Genomic DNA, 16,743 nt, shown 5'->3' on the forward strand with positions numbered 1-16,743 from the left:
GAGCGGTTGGTGAAAGGAAGTGGGGGGAAGTCAAAAGGAAACTACTCATAGTATACTGACTTCAGATAAGGCTACACCACAGTACATGACAAAAAGTATGTGCTTCGTGCTCAGCTACTTGAGCTACACTTTAACAGGTGCATAAAATCAGGTATACTACCATGTAGTCTCCATCAAACAATTAAATGGGTTGTACTGAAGAGCTCAGTGACTTTCAACATGGAATCATCACACCACGAGGCCTCACATTTTCCAGACAGTTAGTTCACACTCTCACCCACTCGGGCCTCACCCCAATCAACTTTCAAAGCGGAAATGACACCGTTAGCTTTATCTGAACCTTTTGTAAATGGAGGTAAGCACTTACACACATACTATGAAGAGAAAGAGCTTCTGACTTGTTTTTCTGATGGACTTTTCCAGCTATTATCTACTCTATAAACTCATGATGAACAGAAATCTGAGGCCCATTTTAAAAATAAATAAATAAAAACCACCACGAAAGAATACAAAATTGTAAACCAAATTGAGATCATTTATTAAAAAGCCTGTAACATTTTTAGTTCTAAAATTATCAAAATAATAATACAAAAAAAAAAGCTTCACACAATAACAAATCTACAAAATCTCTTTACAACACATTATTTTTCTTTTTTTTTTTGAAGAAAAAAAAAGTTAAAGGCTTAGCTTCACTTTAAAAGAACAAGGTGAGGAGTACAAATGTTACAAAACTTCATTACCTATGTGCATGCATTAGGCCTAAAGAACTCGGGTTCATTTAAAAACAACCTACATGAAATAAAACTTTCAGTCTTCCATAGCATTGAAGATTTCCTTTCTTTTTTAAAAAAAAAAAATGACAAATTTGATTTATGTACAAAAGGGGAAAAACAACAATGTTTACAGCTGCCAAAAAACATACAAAGTGTAACATGTGCTGAAGGCTGTGGGCCTCGCTGTGTGAGACTTATAAAGGGAGTTGTCTGAATTATAAGGCAAGCGATGGGCGCACTTTGTGCGCCACCAGTGTGTGTGTGAGAGAAGGTGCACTCCCTCACATACTACCACAAATACCACTACACTACATGAATATGATTTGAATAAGGAAGTAGGTCTGGTCTTACTGGAATGATGTGTTTTGACACACACTGAGCTGTAGTTTGCATCATTATTTCCACGGCGTATAAAAGTCACAGGTGATCAGAACATCGCAACCTCTGAAATGACACAAAACAATTTCCTTCCTTATTCTGAAGGAATCATTACCAGGTACATGAACCAGCTTTTTTTTTTTCAAAATGTAAACAAACGAACATTTAAAAGGCCCCTTGATCATTTTTAAGAATAAAAAAAAAACGTATACAACAAAACTAATAGTTCACCCTATAACATTAACAATCATTATGAATGAAAGCTAACGCAGTCCTGTTAGCATGATCTCACTTGCATAATGCTCACAGAGTAGCAGCGTTAGCACTTCAGAGGTGAACTACTGACCACATTCACGAGAGGAGACACTTTATAAGCCCTTGTGATTTGGGTTCCTATTTACACACATTAATGAAATAATGGAGTGTTTCCAGCTTTTAAAAAGAGTAAACATGTAGTAAACACGTTGATTGTAAAGATGAACGTGTAGAGAAGTATGATGTTGTAAAGCACAGTAGAGAGATGTTTAATTACAGTAGTGTAACAAGGCCACGATTAACGGGGTATTGAGGTCTATGAAGCAGCCGTCAACTGATGCAAATTAATTAAAGTTGCATGTTTTCGGCCAAAATGATGCCTTGATAGTGTTTCTTTTAATTACTTGGTTTAAAAAAAAAAAAAACAATTGGATAAAACGTTTTGTATTCGGCTTTTATTTTTCACTCCATCTTCACTACACTTCAGATACGTTGCCATCGGTGACCTGTGAAGTGAAACCGGAGCCATAACATGCTTGAATGCTAGTTGAATCATTTCTGATTTGATAAATGACTCAACTTTTTATTTTATTACGCTGTGTTTAGTTCATTTGAATAAACACTTGGTACGTTTTCCCCCTTGCTGCGGTTCTTTAAGCAGGTGAGAAGACCCCAATCTCAACCGTCTGGTCCACTTGAACTCCAAGTGAACTCTTAGTCCGATTCGACACTGAATCGACTCGACTACGGGAAGTGAATCAAACGTCAGGATCCATTTTCTCATAACCTGAGGCGCTCTGGATATTTCGACCAACAAACAAAAAGAGAACTCTGTATGCAAAACGTATTTTTTTTTCCTTTTTTAATTAATAACTTCTATAATTATCTAATCATTTATTTAACGCCGGCTCCATGTTCAGTGTTCAGCCGATTGTTGTGATTCGCCTCACCTCTGGCCAATGAATCAAGTTTTATGAAGTTATTTTTAGTTCTGAATACTCTAAAATATGTTGTGCTTTTTGGTCTGTTTAATTATGTGCAATGTGAAACCAAACCAAAACACGCTGATTCAGACTCAGGTGTAAAGGCTCTCCAGCTGTAATCTGATGGATGCGTCATACCTCAATTGTTTGACCTGACAGTGTTAACACACTTATTCTTGAGAAAGGAAGATCAAACTTGCATTAGCTCTTGACACATGCCTTTTGCGTAGTCAGCTTGGCATTTCACAAGACTAACTGACAATTTCACTGTGGGTAAAGTGACATCTCAACAATAACACCACCACCTAAAGGGCCTCAGCTCTGCACAGTGACACTAACTTTATGGGGTCGTCGAGACGGGAATGCCAACCGTCTACGTTTGAAATGCGCAAGAACTGTTCAGTCCAAACCATCTACATATATATTTAAAAAATAATAATAAATCAGACAAACGACTCGGGCTCAGCGATATAAAAAAAAATAGTTAAAAAGAAGTGGTTCTCTCCATCTTGATCACCGAGCCTTCTTCCTCTTCTCTGTACCGCTTTCTAAACAGACGTCTCAGACTGCAGCCTCATGACAAACTTGTGGCTCTTGGGGTCAATGAATTCTTCACCCAGTGCAAGGAAGGGGAGCGCCGTCACCGTGACAACGAGGGAGAAGTCGAGGCGCCGGAGCGAGAACACGAGGCCCTGCCGCAGCGATGAGGTCACGGGCTCTTCGCTGACCAGCGTCCACTGACGCCCCCTGCCATTCTCCCTCTGGTACTGCATGGTGGGACCGGCAGACAGGTAACGCTCCAAGAAGGCCTGAAGCACAGCAAGAACAGTAGTCACCTGTCACATGTTCCCAGTGACCTTCAATAATGAATATCGAGCATGTTAGGACTGTTCGATGATACGTAGTCACAGACTGATGACAATTAACTCTTCAGTCATGGAGTCTCAGCATGGCATTTCAATTATATAAATCCATACACATCGACTTACTACTTTACATAATGACCATGGAGACTTTAAACGCTTCTAGAATTACTTGTTTTAGGTCTCCCGTTTTAGGGAGACTGAAAGGGAACGTCACCAGCATTACGGAAAAGCTGTACAACACACAGCTGCCTAATTTTAAATCTATATTTAAAAGTCGTTCATTCACTAGCTCCACACGGATATTTATTAGAGATAATCAGATACTGAGGACCGGTATCAGGACTATTATCAGCATTCAGTCATGTTAGCTGATTATCCTGACCTAGTCTAGTCTGTTTTTTTCTTCTACAATAGCACATTGATATTTTAATCCGGTTCAAATACAAGGTTCTATATAAAATCGAGGTTGTGGTTGTTATGGAGACAGTGATGAGGCATGTTGATTTTGACTCACTTTGGGCGTCATGTTGTGTGTGATGCAGAACTGCAGGTGTGAGATGATGCTCTCCATGCTGTGGTACGGCTGCTGGCGTGTGGTGCGCAGGTACTTCTGCATGGCGCGTGCCATCGGAGCAAAGATGGCCTGAGCGGCTTCGCGGGGGTCCATCACCTCGCGCGGGTGCTTAGGGGTCACGGCCGCCTCGTCCTCCTGGAGTCGCCTGATGTGCGTGAACGCTTCCTCTACGGCCACCACCAGCCTAACAGCACCGAACGCAAAGGGCTTAAAAATACTCAACCACGGCCTGTCTCTCAAAAACGACGTTCCCTGGCATATCCATTTGTAGTCGGGCAGTAGGTACGATTCGATAAGGTAAAAGGCTCTGACGGTGGAATGACCCTCACCTGGCCTTGCGCTTGCGGATCCGGCGCTCCATCTCGGCCTCCTCGTAGTAATACTCGTTATGGGAGTTGTCTCGTCTGCGTGCGGCTGCTGCGATCATCGCTCGTGATTGGCCGGTTGAGTTATTGGTGCTGTTCTCTGAAGGAGTGCCAAAAAACACCAAAAAAAAAAAAAAAACAAAAAAAAAAAACATACGATTAATGTTCTGGCACTAAACGCAGACTATTTTCTTACACGTACTGCTGGAATACACTCAATGTCCATTATTAATAAATAAGTGCTAATACTGTTAGACTTTGAAGATGCCAATATCCTGCACATACTGCAAATATGCACATACTGTGATTGAAATATTTGCTGCATTGTTTAATCAGTATATAATACACACATTTTGCACCCAGTGTAAAGAAAAAATTAGGGTAATGAAAGCCAAAAACAGCTGCCTTAAACCACATCCTCTATTTCAATGGTATCATGCTAGCTTCTGATAAAGTTTAAGAAGAAATGTGGCTTCTTTTTTTTTAATTTATTATTTATAAAGATGTGGAAGTGAGGTAATGTACTTATACATATAAGTTTTTCCCCTGTGTACTTGTCTGGAAAGATTACACAGTACATGTTACTTCATGTAAAAATGACCGTAAATGGAAGAGTCAGCGATCGTTTATTTTTAGGTAATAAACGTATATCCTGTTCTAACCGACATTTCACAAGAACAAGATTCTTTTCTATCCTGCGATGATTATTATTATTATTATTATTATTGTTTCACACTTTGTCTTCTTTAGGAAATGTTCCACCTATCTTTTCTATTCTCTCCAACTAAAATTAAACGGGGTGTTGTCTGAGTTTGAAACACAGAACAATAGAATATAACTGAGGTTTAAAAGGAAAGTCCAGAGAAGAGACTCTTTCGGTGGGGGTTTTCAGTTCTCGGTATTGCCTACACGCGTTGTGGTCATATGACCTACTAATGATCAACTGCATCCGCAAGTCAAAAGCATTTCCAGATAAGGTGAGTGAATTTCGGGGGGGAGGGGAGGGGGTTGGGGGGGGGATGTCCAGTTTAAACTGGAAATTAGGTTGTTTTTTTTTGTTTTTTTTTTAACTTCATTCGAAAACGGAGTTCCTCACATAAGCGTAGTGGGGACATTCTGCGGCTGGGTGCACGACGTTGGCTTTCCTGATTGGCCAGAATACATACAGGCTGCAGCCAATGGGAACGCTTCTCTATCAATACGCGTCGTCCTCACAGCACTGATCAGACCACCTCAGGGAAGTTAGCGGAGCCAAAAATCTTAACAGGAACGTTTAGTTTAACAGACAGTAGAAACTTTGATACGGATAAAGCTGTATGAACGTACCTGAAACAATCTCCAGGTTTAATCGCCTTGTTCAACTTAATTTATTTTCACCACCATAGCTTGCTAAGTATTATATCCACAGTTATGTTACCCTACATGTTTATTAATTCTCTTCAAGCAGAGATTCTTTTGAAGGAAAACAGTGTTTGTTTTGTGCCACACAATTCATGAATGGTAATCATTGACCTTTCATGTGCCTGTCTTGATACTCAAAGCATATTGTTTGTAGGAAACAGGAAATACACACCACGAGAGTCCTCCAGTGCATCTCGGCCGATTCCACCACTGTTTATATTTACACGTCAGATGATAGAAATTCATCAAGAGTCTTACCTTCAAGGGAATACACCTTGAACCCGGACATCTTTTTTGAAAGGATGGACTTGGGCAGGTTTAGGAGAGCTGGATTATAGACGGGGAAGTCACTGTAGTACTGATCCAACACCCACACTGCAGCTCGCTGGATGCTGGAACACAACACGGGTACAATAAAATCATCATCGTCACCATCAGAGAGTCATCAGTGTCTCCTTTCCATGAGGTTACAAGTTTATATCAAACTTATACACTCATGAGTAAGAGTATGGCTTATGTTCCGTGACATTAGAGTGGTTATATACTCCCTCCAGTGGTCAGGGACGGCACTGCAGTCAAGATCCTTTATACACTACAGTGCTTTGTAATTTAATCATCATCTTTAGGGCGTGAGAATTATTCTTTCCCAACAACAGGTCGGCAGGCTTTTTTATTTTTTTAATGATGATGTAACGCTGAGTTCAGACAAAGCGCACAAAACTAGAGACACAGAAAGTGAAAGTGGGGGTGTTGTGCTACAGGTGATAGTGCTGCTGTAAGCTTTTCTGTTAAACCGCTTTATCCAGTATTCATAAAGAAAAATTTGGGGTTTACATGAGTGACTAAAGTGATTAATATAGCTGTTCATTATCGTTTCTATAACATTGTCGGTATACTGCTCTTCATTGTTGTGCCGCCAGAATGTACATCCGGCACGTCAGACACCAGAGTTATCATTGTACCGCATGTTACACACCTCATTTACCTCACTAACAAGGAAATGTATGTCCGCGGCATACAGAACTTCCATCCAAGACAATTTCAAAAGTTCAGCTGGACCTTTATGTTTGTTTTGCATTTGGGTTTATCGCCACACCAGCTTCAGTGGCTATTTCATGGCAAATAGAGGTATTTATCAGACATAAATAAAACTAAATTCAGTAATAATAAAAGTAATGTCATTAATTCAGCTTAAAAACAGTAATACAGTCAGAAATGTCAGACTGTATCCTTCTCCTACCGTATCTACGACTATCTGCCAGTTTGTTTCATTTCCCCCTAACACACACAGACGTACCTAAGATGGCCGATGTTGTAAAAGCGGCTAGCTCCGTCTGTAGTGCGCACCACCTTGAGACAGAAGGCGGGCCGCAGGTGTCGCACCTCGAGCAGCACCAGCGCCAGGTACTGAATGAACAGCAGCGCGTCCACCAGAGACACCGCATATCCCACGATGCCGCGGTAATCCCGCTCCCGGGGCTCCAGCACGCGAACGCCGTAGAACAGCCAGTAGGAGGCCACGAAGAGGAAGACGAGCGCCAGCAGCAGGCAGCGGAAGACGAAGAAGCGTGGCAGGGTGACGCGCGGAGCCCTCAGGAACAGAGCCCACGTCGAGATGGCCAGCACCAGCAGCTTGAAGGCGAGCGAGACGTACAGGCCTTCGCACGGCGTGCCGCACGGCTCCAGCGTGTCCCGCCAGAGCGCCTGAGGCAGCAGCAGGAAGGCGAGAGGCGTGAGCAGAGCGAAAAGACCCAGCACTCCGCTCAGGATCGGTCCCGCAAAACGTTTGCACTGCAGAGGAGACGAGTCCTCCAGCTCTTTGGACGCTCGCGTCAGGTCCTCATTGGACACGCTATGCTCGGACGTTCCAGTCACCACTGTAGTGGTCTCGCCCCAGTTATCATCCTGCAGGGGGAGAGCGAGAGAGAGAGAGAGAGAGAGAGAGAGAACTAATGGTGTGGCCACTCCTCCACAGGATTCCTCCATGTCTCCCCCCCAGGAAACACAGCATAGCCCACACTTTGGTCTCCTTTACCCGGGTTAAAGTTCACGATGATGAACTTGACAAAGCAAAATGAACTGCACCCAGTCTAGATGTCCTCGTCTCATATTCGCACACCCGCTCACACCCACACAGAGGTATCTTTTGTGCTGAGAACAGCAGAGCTCGATCAAACGGCTTCTTCACACGACAAACCATGAGTCTGTACGCTGGTTTAATTCTTCCCTTAATCACCAATAAACTCCAACAAAACACCAACAGACAATAACTCAATACTTACTTCTAGATAATCATATCAATAGTTCATTTATTTATCCACTAATTTAATTATCCATGCTCAAGCCATGTGTGTGATTTCGATGTGCACTTGGCAAATGTTTACATTTATTCCGCCAGTGTATTTAAGAGAAAAGTTTTCAAGGCTCTAAACACCCCTCTACTAACTTTTTTTTTTTTTAAACAGTTTAATAGCATACAGTTTGAAACCAAACAAACTGATAACCAACTCCGCATACAAATGAATAGGTGTGAAAGCTATCTTCAGCACGCTTTCACACGTTCGCCTGTCTGCTGAGTCTTATTTCCACTGCGGTAAAAAAAAAAAAAAAAAAAAACTCCAGACGGCAGCTTGTTCTAGTCAAGCAGGCAAGAACTGTGAAATAATAAAATTATTGGTTCGTGTGTTCTTATTCAGCAGCCGTTCTTGCCGAAACGGCTGCGAAATAACACGTGATGTTATATTGTTTTAATTTTATTATTTCAGCGTAAACAAGTAGAGAGAAGTTTATTCCACACAACAGCTGTTGTATATAAAAAGTCCTTTTCCCCACTAAACTACTGAATCTAAAAAGGTGGTGTGTGTTTTATACTCCCTCTGGTTGAATAGTTGTGAAGGATACTTTTAATTTGTTTAAAAAAAATAAAAAATAAATTTATATAAGAGATGAGGAATGTCGAGTTTAAACCCTCCTCGTAAAGGTAAAACTTATGAACTGGTCAGAAATACAGCGATGTATAAAAGTAAACAATTCTTGGCATGTGTGTGTAGAAATCATGAAGATCATCCAAACACGGCACCGGCACTCGATAACTGACTAGATAATTATATTAACAAGTAGTTTGAAAAATTTTTTGTATCGCAACCAACATACATAATATTTTTATTTTTATCCAGATCTCTAGAACATGTGGTGTTTCCAGCTCTACAGCATCTGCAGTGAACATGTGGCTTCTACAGCTCTGTCCTTCCTGGCTCATGGTTCACGTCCTGCAGTCGAGTTGAATTACTTCCAGTGTTAATCGGAGCGAGACTACCTGGTGCGTGACTGCCGTGTTCTTACCCATATCGAGAAGCACACGGCATGGGGAGCACACAAGCATGCAGAAACGACTCGACACTGCAGATGAAGAACCCTATAGCAGTGTCTTAAATTCAAGCCTCATCATCAGCTAGATGTACGGACACGCCCCTTAGCGCCTTACAGCTACACAGATTGTGTATTTTTTTGTCTGTTTGGAAAGATAGAAATGTAAAGTGAGACGACTCACCCGGTCATCTCCACGAGTGGACTCTGTGTCCAGCAGCGGCTCTCCTGGAGCCTGGATCGTCACCGATTTGTCCCCTCTGCTGTCTCTGCTCTTAGAGCGGTGTCTGTCTCTCCGATCCCTGTGACATCACAAAGTAGAAAACCATTGAAACCAACCCAAGAACAATCAACAGCATGTCTTATACATACACAACTACATATTGTTCTAACAAGTAAAACATGCCAGTAGCTCCGTTTCAATCCGTGTAGTATAAAAAAAAATTTAAAAAAAAAACATTGGGTGCAAATGTAATAAAAACAAACAAACCTGTGCGCTCAACTGAGGCAGGTAATTTTTTATTCGATAAGAAGGCATGCGGAAACACGTTTACCGAAGAAATTCCTCGATGCGTATCAAAAAAAAGGCGTGACTTTGCCTCAACGAATCACGTGATCGCATAATTGGCTCGGAAAAGTAAAAATGGCGGAAGTTTCCCCCGGAAGTGACGGCGCTGTTCTCTTGAGCACGTGGGATTCATGGGGAACGCACTTTATTCGCCGATGTTTAATGTGAGATTACAATTTTGCGCACAAGTTAGATTCGCAACTCGGACGGAAACATAGCTAGTGTGTGGCTGAAATAAAATTGAAATAAACAGATTAAAAGTGATAAGTAAAAGGTATTGGCATAGTGCTTTTATATTTTAGAGTAAATATATAACTCTGCATGTCTGCACACACACACACGCTGTTATGTACACACACCCAAAATTTTAGATTAAAGTTTCATGCACGCAGCAAGAAAAAACAGTCACAGACAATTAACATTAAAAGATATGCTAATAAATGAAAAAGCAGAGGCAATACTGCATCCTATTTCTACCACAATTATGAAAATAACCTTCATACTGAAACCTGTCGCTGAAAGGTGACTGCGGTTATCAAACCCACGGTTTAGTGCTTGTTTGTATTTTCCTGAACGCAGAGCGCATTCCCAGGACCGCCGTGTAAAACTCTATCTTGCATTTTACCTCAACTGAAGTCCAGCATCAAACTGAAGCAGAGCGGTGATCTTTATGTATTGTGCACTTTTCGGGCTTTCCCGTTCATGATGTGTGTGTGTGTGTGTGTGTGAGAGAGAGACTCATTTATTGAGAGTACAGCGTCATTCCGGTGCGCTCACTGTGCGTGAGAAAATACCGTGCAAATTGCCCGTTTTGTCTGTACAGGTCCGTTTATTATACTGTTAAAGATTATAATAAATCTCTTCTAGTGTATATGATTAAACAAAAGACCAACAAAGAGCTTATCAACAGGATTAGACAAGCCTTATAAAATCACGATCATCTACTCCTGGGAATTAAAAAAACACTCATCGTGTCATTGTGTATTTCGGGAACATTTCCAAGAGACACTGTTCTGTGCTGTTTTTAGGAAACTGGAGCTGTTCTTTAAAGAGACAATGCATATCGACAAATGGGAAGAATGTTAAGAGTGAGAGAGTGAGAGAGAGAGAGAGAGAGAGAGAGAGAGAGAGAATGCGTGAGTGCATGTGTGTGCACACACCTGTGCTTGCGAGAGCTACGGGAATGTGACGACTTGTAGGAATAGCCCGAGTACTGGGACTCGTTGTCCATGTCTGGGGCCAGTGGGCGGGGTTTGTGGACCCCAGCTCCGCCCCTGTTGCGCTCTGTTGCTCCGGCCAGCTGGGTTTTGCGCTCGGAGATGGATTTGGATGAGAGAGCAAGCGGCAGCTTCAGCAGCTCAACCTTACTCCTGAGAGAATCTATTTTGGAGGCTGGAGAGATGAGGGACGACCAATCTGTTGGGGGGAAAAAAAAAACAACAACAGTATATATACACAGATAATAAAGTTTCTAAATACATTTCAAACCCATTCTGAAATATTCAAATATAGTAAAGAGGTCTGGCTGGGAGATGATGTGATCTGTGGAAACATGAGAAGTCTTCAGCCTGCCCAAACACGCACACATCACAGCTCCTGCTAACTTCCTGCCTTCAGGGCTGTCACACAGCACAAACAACATCTCACTTCAGAGCCTTATCTGATCCTACACTCATCCCCGTTTACGACAGTCTGGGAATGAAACACTTCCTATAGGACACTCATCACTCTATCCATCTTACAAACTTCGAGAAGCATCTCTGTTCTCCTTGATCACCACATCTTCAAGCTCTCCTGCTTCATCTCCATGCAAGACCACCCCCCCACCTTCACTTATGGTATCTTCAAGCTCTTGGTTCCGATATATTACCCAGTCAGTCAATTCAAAAAGTCCTTGCTTGGAAACACATGGATGTGGCCTTAAAGATTTTTTAAACAAACAGTCATTGTAACATGTAATGAGTACATTCCACATATTTCACTCACAAATCCTTACTGATGCTTTGTTTAGGTTGTGATTATGAATCTTATATATTATATATATAAACCTAGCACGAATAAGATTAGAAGTTTGCTTTTACGTATCGATGATTACTCCGCAAGCGTATTACACATGCACCAAAGCATGCATTTTTGGTCATTTCACATCAAACCCCAGGGGGATCATAATTACAGTCTGTCGAGTTAACACCAGCATGTCTGGCTAATATTTCTCTCAGCTTTACTAGCATTGAACGTGCACCTGACTGTAATAAAAGCCAGTATTCGAGCTGTGTTTTTGATCAAACATGGCTTTGAATGTCAGGCGGCAGCACGTTGTACTGGGTCGTTCTGTAGTCTTCTCAGTTCAGTCAGTTCCTCCACCTGAGGCCATGTTTCTGATTCTGATACCATCATTTGTTTTTATCTCTACAGACACTATAGGGGTGGAAATTTCAGTGGGCTGAACTGGGCTACCTGGGGGCCATCGTTTTTAAAGCCGTAATCGCCTGGCAGACAAAAAAAATGTTCAACAACATACTCCTCACTGGCTTTCGCTGATGGTAGAGCAATTTTAGCAGATGGATTAATTAGCATACACAGATGTGCAAAGCGGTCGTACAGCTCACTTTCTTACTGTATAGCGTAATTAATTAAACTTAAACAAAGACATAAAATAAAAGACGTGAACCAGACTCAAATTGTCTTCTACATGAGACGCAAAGACATAACATGACAGACGATAGCTTAAAGGTTGGCTTGCAGGTTAACGATTAAACAAACTACCTTAATCTGATAATTAATTGAAATGTACATTATTATATTACTTTAGCTACCACTTTTTAATCCGAGTAAGTTTTCAGGCAATCAAAACACGAGACTGGGCAGCACACTGGATATATTTTACTTGCCCTGTGAGATGGTGAATAGATTTAAACTCGGATACTGTGTCGTTCCTACTGCGTGGAATTGCTCTGGAGAGCCGAGGGGGTGCGGCTGAAACAAAGACAGAGAAAAGACCCCGAAAGGAGACGATTTCACAAACTCTCAACACATTGTGAAACTCTAACAGCGACACAATAGTGTTAACAACAACAAACTTATCCAGGCATTCGCAAAGGCTACAAATCAAGTTTATGATTTCAGTGCTACGTTCACATACGATTACATCCTAACTCCCTGAGTAAGGCCTTAAAAAACTAATAATAATAAAAGAAAAATTTTATAAATGCAACATTACTCACTTCAAGACAGGAACTAACTTCTGAGCCAACAACGGAGAAATTCAGAAAACTAGGCCTGGGTGTTTCCAATCCACGCTTTCACAGTAACGGCTCATCATTCTCTCTCACACACACACACATTCCCCAGGCATCGGCTGTCGTATCCGGGGTGACCGAGCTTGGCTGTTGCCATGGGAATGAATACGGGGGTACAGGAGCTGGGAATGGTATGGGGGCTGTGTTTCTGTGGTCATGTGACCTTTGACCACACAGGCCTACTGCGTCGAGGAGACAGAAATGTCGCAGTGAACCGTTTGTGTACGTGTTTACCTGCATGTGTGTGTGTGTGTGAGAGAGCAGTCAGGTCCTGAAATAACATTTGAAGGATCAGGCTCGAAGGTTCTAAGGATACCTGATCTGATCATCTAATTGTATAAACACTGTTCTTTTCATCATTACAGTGTCTCTTTTCTCTCTGGATCTAATACGTTTCATGTGAGAAGGACGCAAGGTTTCCTATTAAGAAAACCTTGTTTTTTGCCTCTCTCTTGCTCACTCACCCACTCCTTCAGACACACAGACACACACACACACACACACTTGTCAGGAACTGTTTACAAAGCTGATCAGACAAGTCACCATTTGTCGAGGACAGATTCCCCACACGTGCCGCCTATCAATCTGAAGAGACTCACTACACCACGTAACAGTTTTAAAAGATTTTAAAAATACAGCCATGCATTAATGTCAAGGATAAAGAAGAGAATGAAACAATATCTGGTCATCTTGAATGATGCAAAGATTTTTTAATACAATACTAATATCAGATCCTCGAGTATTGACATATCCTGAAGGAAACTGATACGGCTCGAGTCTGTTTGGAAAAAATGTATAATGGTTTGCATTCACAGCATGAAATATATTGGATGTGAACGGACTCTGAAGATTTCAGGCCAGCATCGACCCGGAAACAGATACTCAGTATTGGATCGGTATACCCTTACCGTTTTCCATTTCTCCCGCCCCCATCAGCCAGACCGAGAGCTACGCTTGTAACCACACATTAGTGCTGTAAATACATCAGAACTGTACAAGCCATTAGTGGTGTACTATTGCAACATACTAGGTAGTGTAGTACTGTGTGGTTTGGGATGTATCCAATGGCTTCATTTGGCCTAATGCTGCATTCAGACTCAATTCAGGTGGTGACTCTGCTGAAAAACAAAACAAAACAAAAAAAAAAACACTAGAAACCCTAAAAGAATTTGCACTGGTTTTAATGGGAATTGAATTGGTTTTAATGGAAACTGTAATAGTCCCTGTGGGTCTCTACTGGTAATCTGTTGCCTTCTATTTGTGGCATGTTATGTCCAGTGGAAACCATTAAGAACCGGTAACGGTTTAAATGGTTAGCTGATGGTTTGTAATGGTATTTGTATTGGAAACCATTAGAATTTCTGTGACAGTTTCTATTGTTTTGTTACCAGGGAATTATCACCCAAATGCAAAAAAAAAAAAACTCTCAGAGTGAGGTTCAGAGTTATAGAGAAGGAAAAAGGCACAAGAATGATGTGACGTGAGGGGTGTGTTGGGTTTGTTTCATAATCCAAAATGTCACTCACAGTTGGTTATTATGGTTGAGATATTGAATTACCCATTATTCCAAGCCTGACCTGGCCCATTACAACTGAAGGACGCTCACTTGCAAAGAACTCTAGTTTAACCATTGTTAAAATGATGTATGGGCCTACTTATATTTAAAATATATTGGGGGGGGGGGGGACAACGACATCAAACATACACAACGTGAGCTATTGTAATGGTGTGCACTAATGCTCTCAGGTTACTGGACTGGTCAGACGACTAAAGCTGCGCAGGCCTAAAAGCCTCGGGGTAGGAGTGGTGGTGGTTGCGGGGAGGGTCGCACGACGCCCCCGCCGCCCACTCAGGGAGAGTCCGAGGCTTTGAGGCCTGCTACACAAACAACAAAAAAAAGGGCTTTGCTTAATCTAAAAAATCCGTGCATGTCAGGAAGGTTGCACAGGACTGCACTTGTAAAGAAATGTAGAAATATTTCACGATTTTTAAAATTATTATTATTTTTTTTAATCCACAAGAGACCACCCACAGCGCGACAACGTAACTCGACGTAAAGTCTCTCTCTCCCTGACACACACACACGCTTTAGTTAAACAAACTCAAGGAGATGGTTCAAGTGTGTGTTCAAATACACAGTGAGGATTATTTCAAATTAAACACGGATACATCCAAAGCTGGGTTTAAAAGAAATAATAAAACAAGAGGACGAGAGGAGGAGGAGGAGGGAATAATGTTAAAAATGTTTCGGTGAGTTAAATCAAGAAGGAGTAGTTTCACGCAAAACTATTCAAAACACTACAGGACAAAGGAATACCAGGCAATAATCATTCAAATTTCCATCATTTCAAAAAAAAAAAAAAGAAAAGAAAGAAAGAAAACTTGCATTCATTTCAGTTTTGCATGTTTATCAGTGTTTACAGAATAAAGGGTTAATCAATAATAAATAAGTGCAGGCTTGCTTGCAAGCTCTAATGTGCGGATTTCATTAACAAAGAGTGAAGGTAAGAAGACGTGTGAACAAAAAAAGCTTTGAAAAGGCGACTTACCTTTCTTCAGGAAGGACTATAGTGGACTGGTGAGGATCCTGTAACACAAAGAGAAGCCCCAAAAAAAAACCCAAACAAGAGGCAGCTTTTCCAAAACCGAGTCAAATCCGGCGCGTCTGGTCTAACATCCGAACAGCCTTTAGGTCAAAGCAGATGCTACAGCTTAGTATATTGCAGGAATGCACACACACACACTGTCCATGAGATGTTCCCAGATCATTAAGAGAGTGTGTGAGTGAATGAGTGGGAATACTATCGCTCACATTCATCAGCCGAGTGCTGGGACACCAAGTCACATGGACTGCATTAAACAACAGGAGAAGCTCGGAGAAAAACCTACGGGTTTCTTTACCAGGACTCTCTGCACAAGAGTTTGGACATAACCTCCAATTTCTCCCAAAGCTCCCTCTTTAAACTGCAGTCCTCCTTCTTTCCACTTTGCACAAACTCACAAAACCGAAAGGAAAAAAAAAACACAAAACAAATTAATAATAAAATTTCCTCGTGCGCCTTCTCGGTTCCGCTTCGAGCAGAACCGGATCCTTTCCGAGTCAATTTCCTTTCAGGATCAGTTACTCCTGTTCTTCGTATTTCCGTCTCCTTTCATTCAAACCGTGGCTGGCCGACTACGCCCCGAGCCGAGCCGCTTCTTGTCTTCCCTTCTCTTCTCTTCTCCTCCCCCATGTTCCTGCTCACCATCCCACAGCAGCCGCGAACGAATCCTGAACGACTCCTCGAAAAGAGTCGAATGCGCGAACCGACTGTCAGGCGCTAATGGAATTGAAAAGTTGTCAGAGCTGCTGTGTGGGTTTGTTATTGTAATCGGTGCTGGAATACTCGTTTCTGATTGGCCAGAAGGCAGTGATTAATTTTCTGTGGTGATTTGTTGTAGAATAAATGCTGCCTTCAAGTCCTTGTGTGTAGGAATTTGGTGAAGTTGATGGGAAAAAATGGATGTCATAAGAAAACTTTTGTTTTTAATCAACAAATGTATAAACTAGTGAACAGTTAAATTATACAATTACCACTTAAAGGTAGATTTTTTATTATTATTATTATTCCTTATTTGTACAAATAACCTGGAAGATGTGTAGAACACAATTTTTTTTAAAGGATTAAGCAGTTGCATTACAAAAGTGTGTTAAATTGCTGAGAAAACCAATTTGGAAAAGATTTCCAATCTGGAATGATTGTTTGTGTTAGGACGCACCTCCTGTCTGTTTATAGTATAGACACTATACATCAATCAGCCATAACATTAAACCCACTGACGGGTGACGTGAATAACATTGATTATATGGTTACACATTGGCACCTCTCAGGATGGTGGGATATATTAGGCAAGTGAATGGTCAGTTCTTGAAGT

At 41.6% G+C, this 16,743-nt stretch overlaps 1 protein-coding gene across 3 annotated transcripts; it reads right to left on the reverse strand.

Moving 5' to 3' along the window:
• Positions 1-641: 641 nt before the first annotated feature.
• On the reverse strand, positions 642-16,451 carry vangl2 (VANGL planar cell polarity protein 2). Of its 3 annotated transcripts, none has more exons than XM_053629631.1 (9): positions 15,378-16,451; positions 13,856-13,943; positions 10,690-10,945; positions 9,146-9,263; positions 6,893-7,500; positions 5,854-5,987; positions 4,159-4,294; positions 3,770-4,013; positions 642-3,198 (listed from the first exon to the last, which is right to left on the reverse strand). In XM_053629631.1, the coding sequence occupies exons 3-9, from the start codon at positions 10,758-10,760 to the stop codon at positions 2,938-2,940; spliced, it is 1,572 nt and encodes a 523-aa protein (XP_053485606.1). In that variant the 5' UTR covers positions 10,761-10,945; positions 13,856-13,943; positions 15,378-16,451; the 3' UTR covers positions 642-2,937. The 3 variants fall into 3 exon arrangements, with proteins under 3 accessions (XP_053485606.1, XP_053485604.1, XP_053485605.1); XM_053629629.1 differs by having other exon boundaries at positions 13,856-13,946; XM_053629630.1 differs by lacking the exon at positions 13,856-13,943.
• Positions 16,452-16,743: the final 292 nt, after the last annotated feature.

The sequence above is a fragment of the Ictalurus furcatus genome, chromosome 7 (genome assembly GCF_023375685.1).
Source record: "Ictalurus furcatus strain D&B chromosome 7, Billie_1.0, whole genome shotgun sequence".
In the NCBI taxonomy this organism is placed as follows: Eukaryota; Metazoa; Chordata; class Actinopteri; order Siluriformes; family Ictaluridae; genus Ictalurus; species Ictalurus furcatus.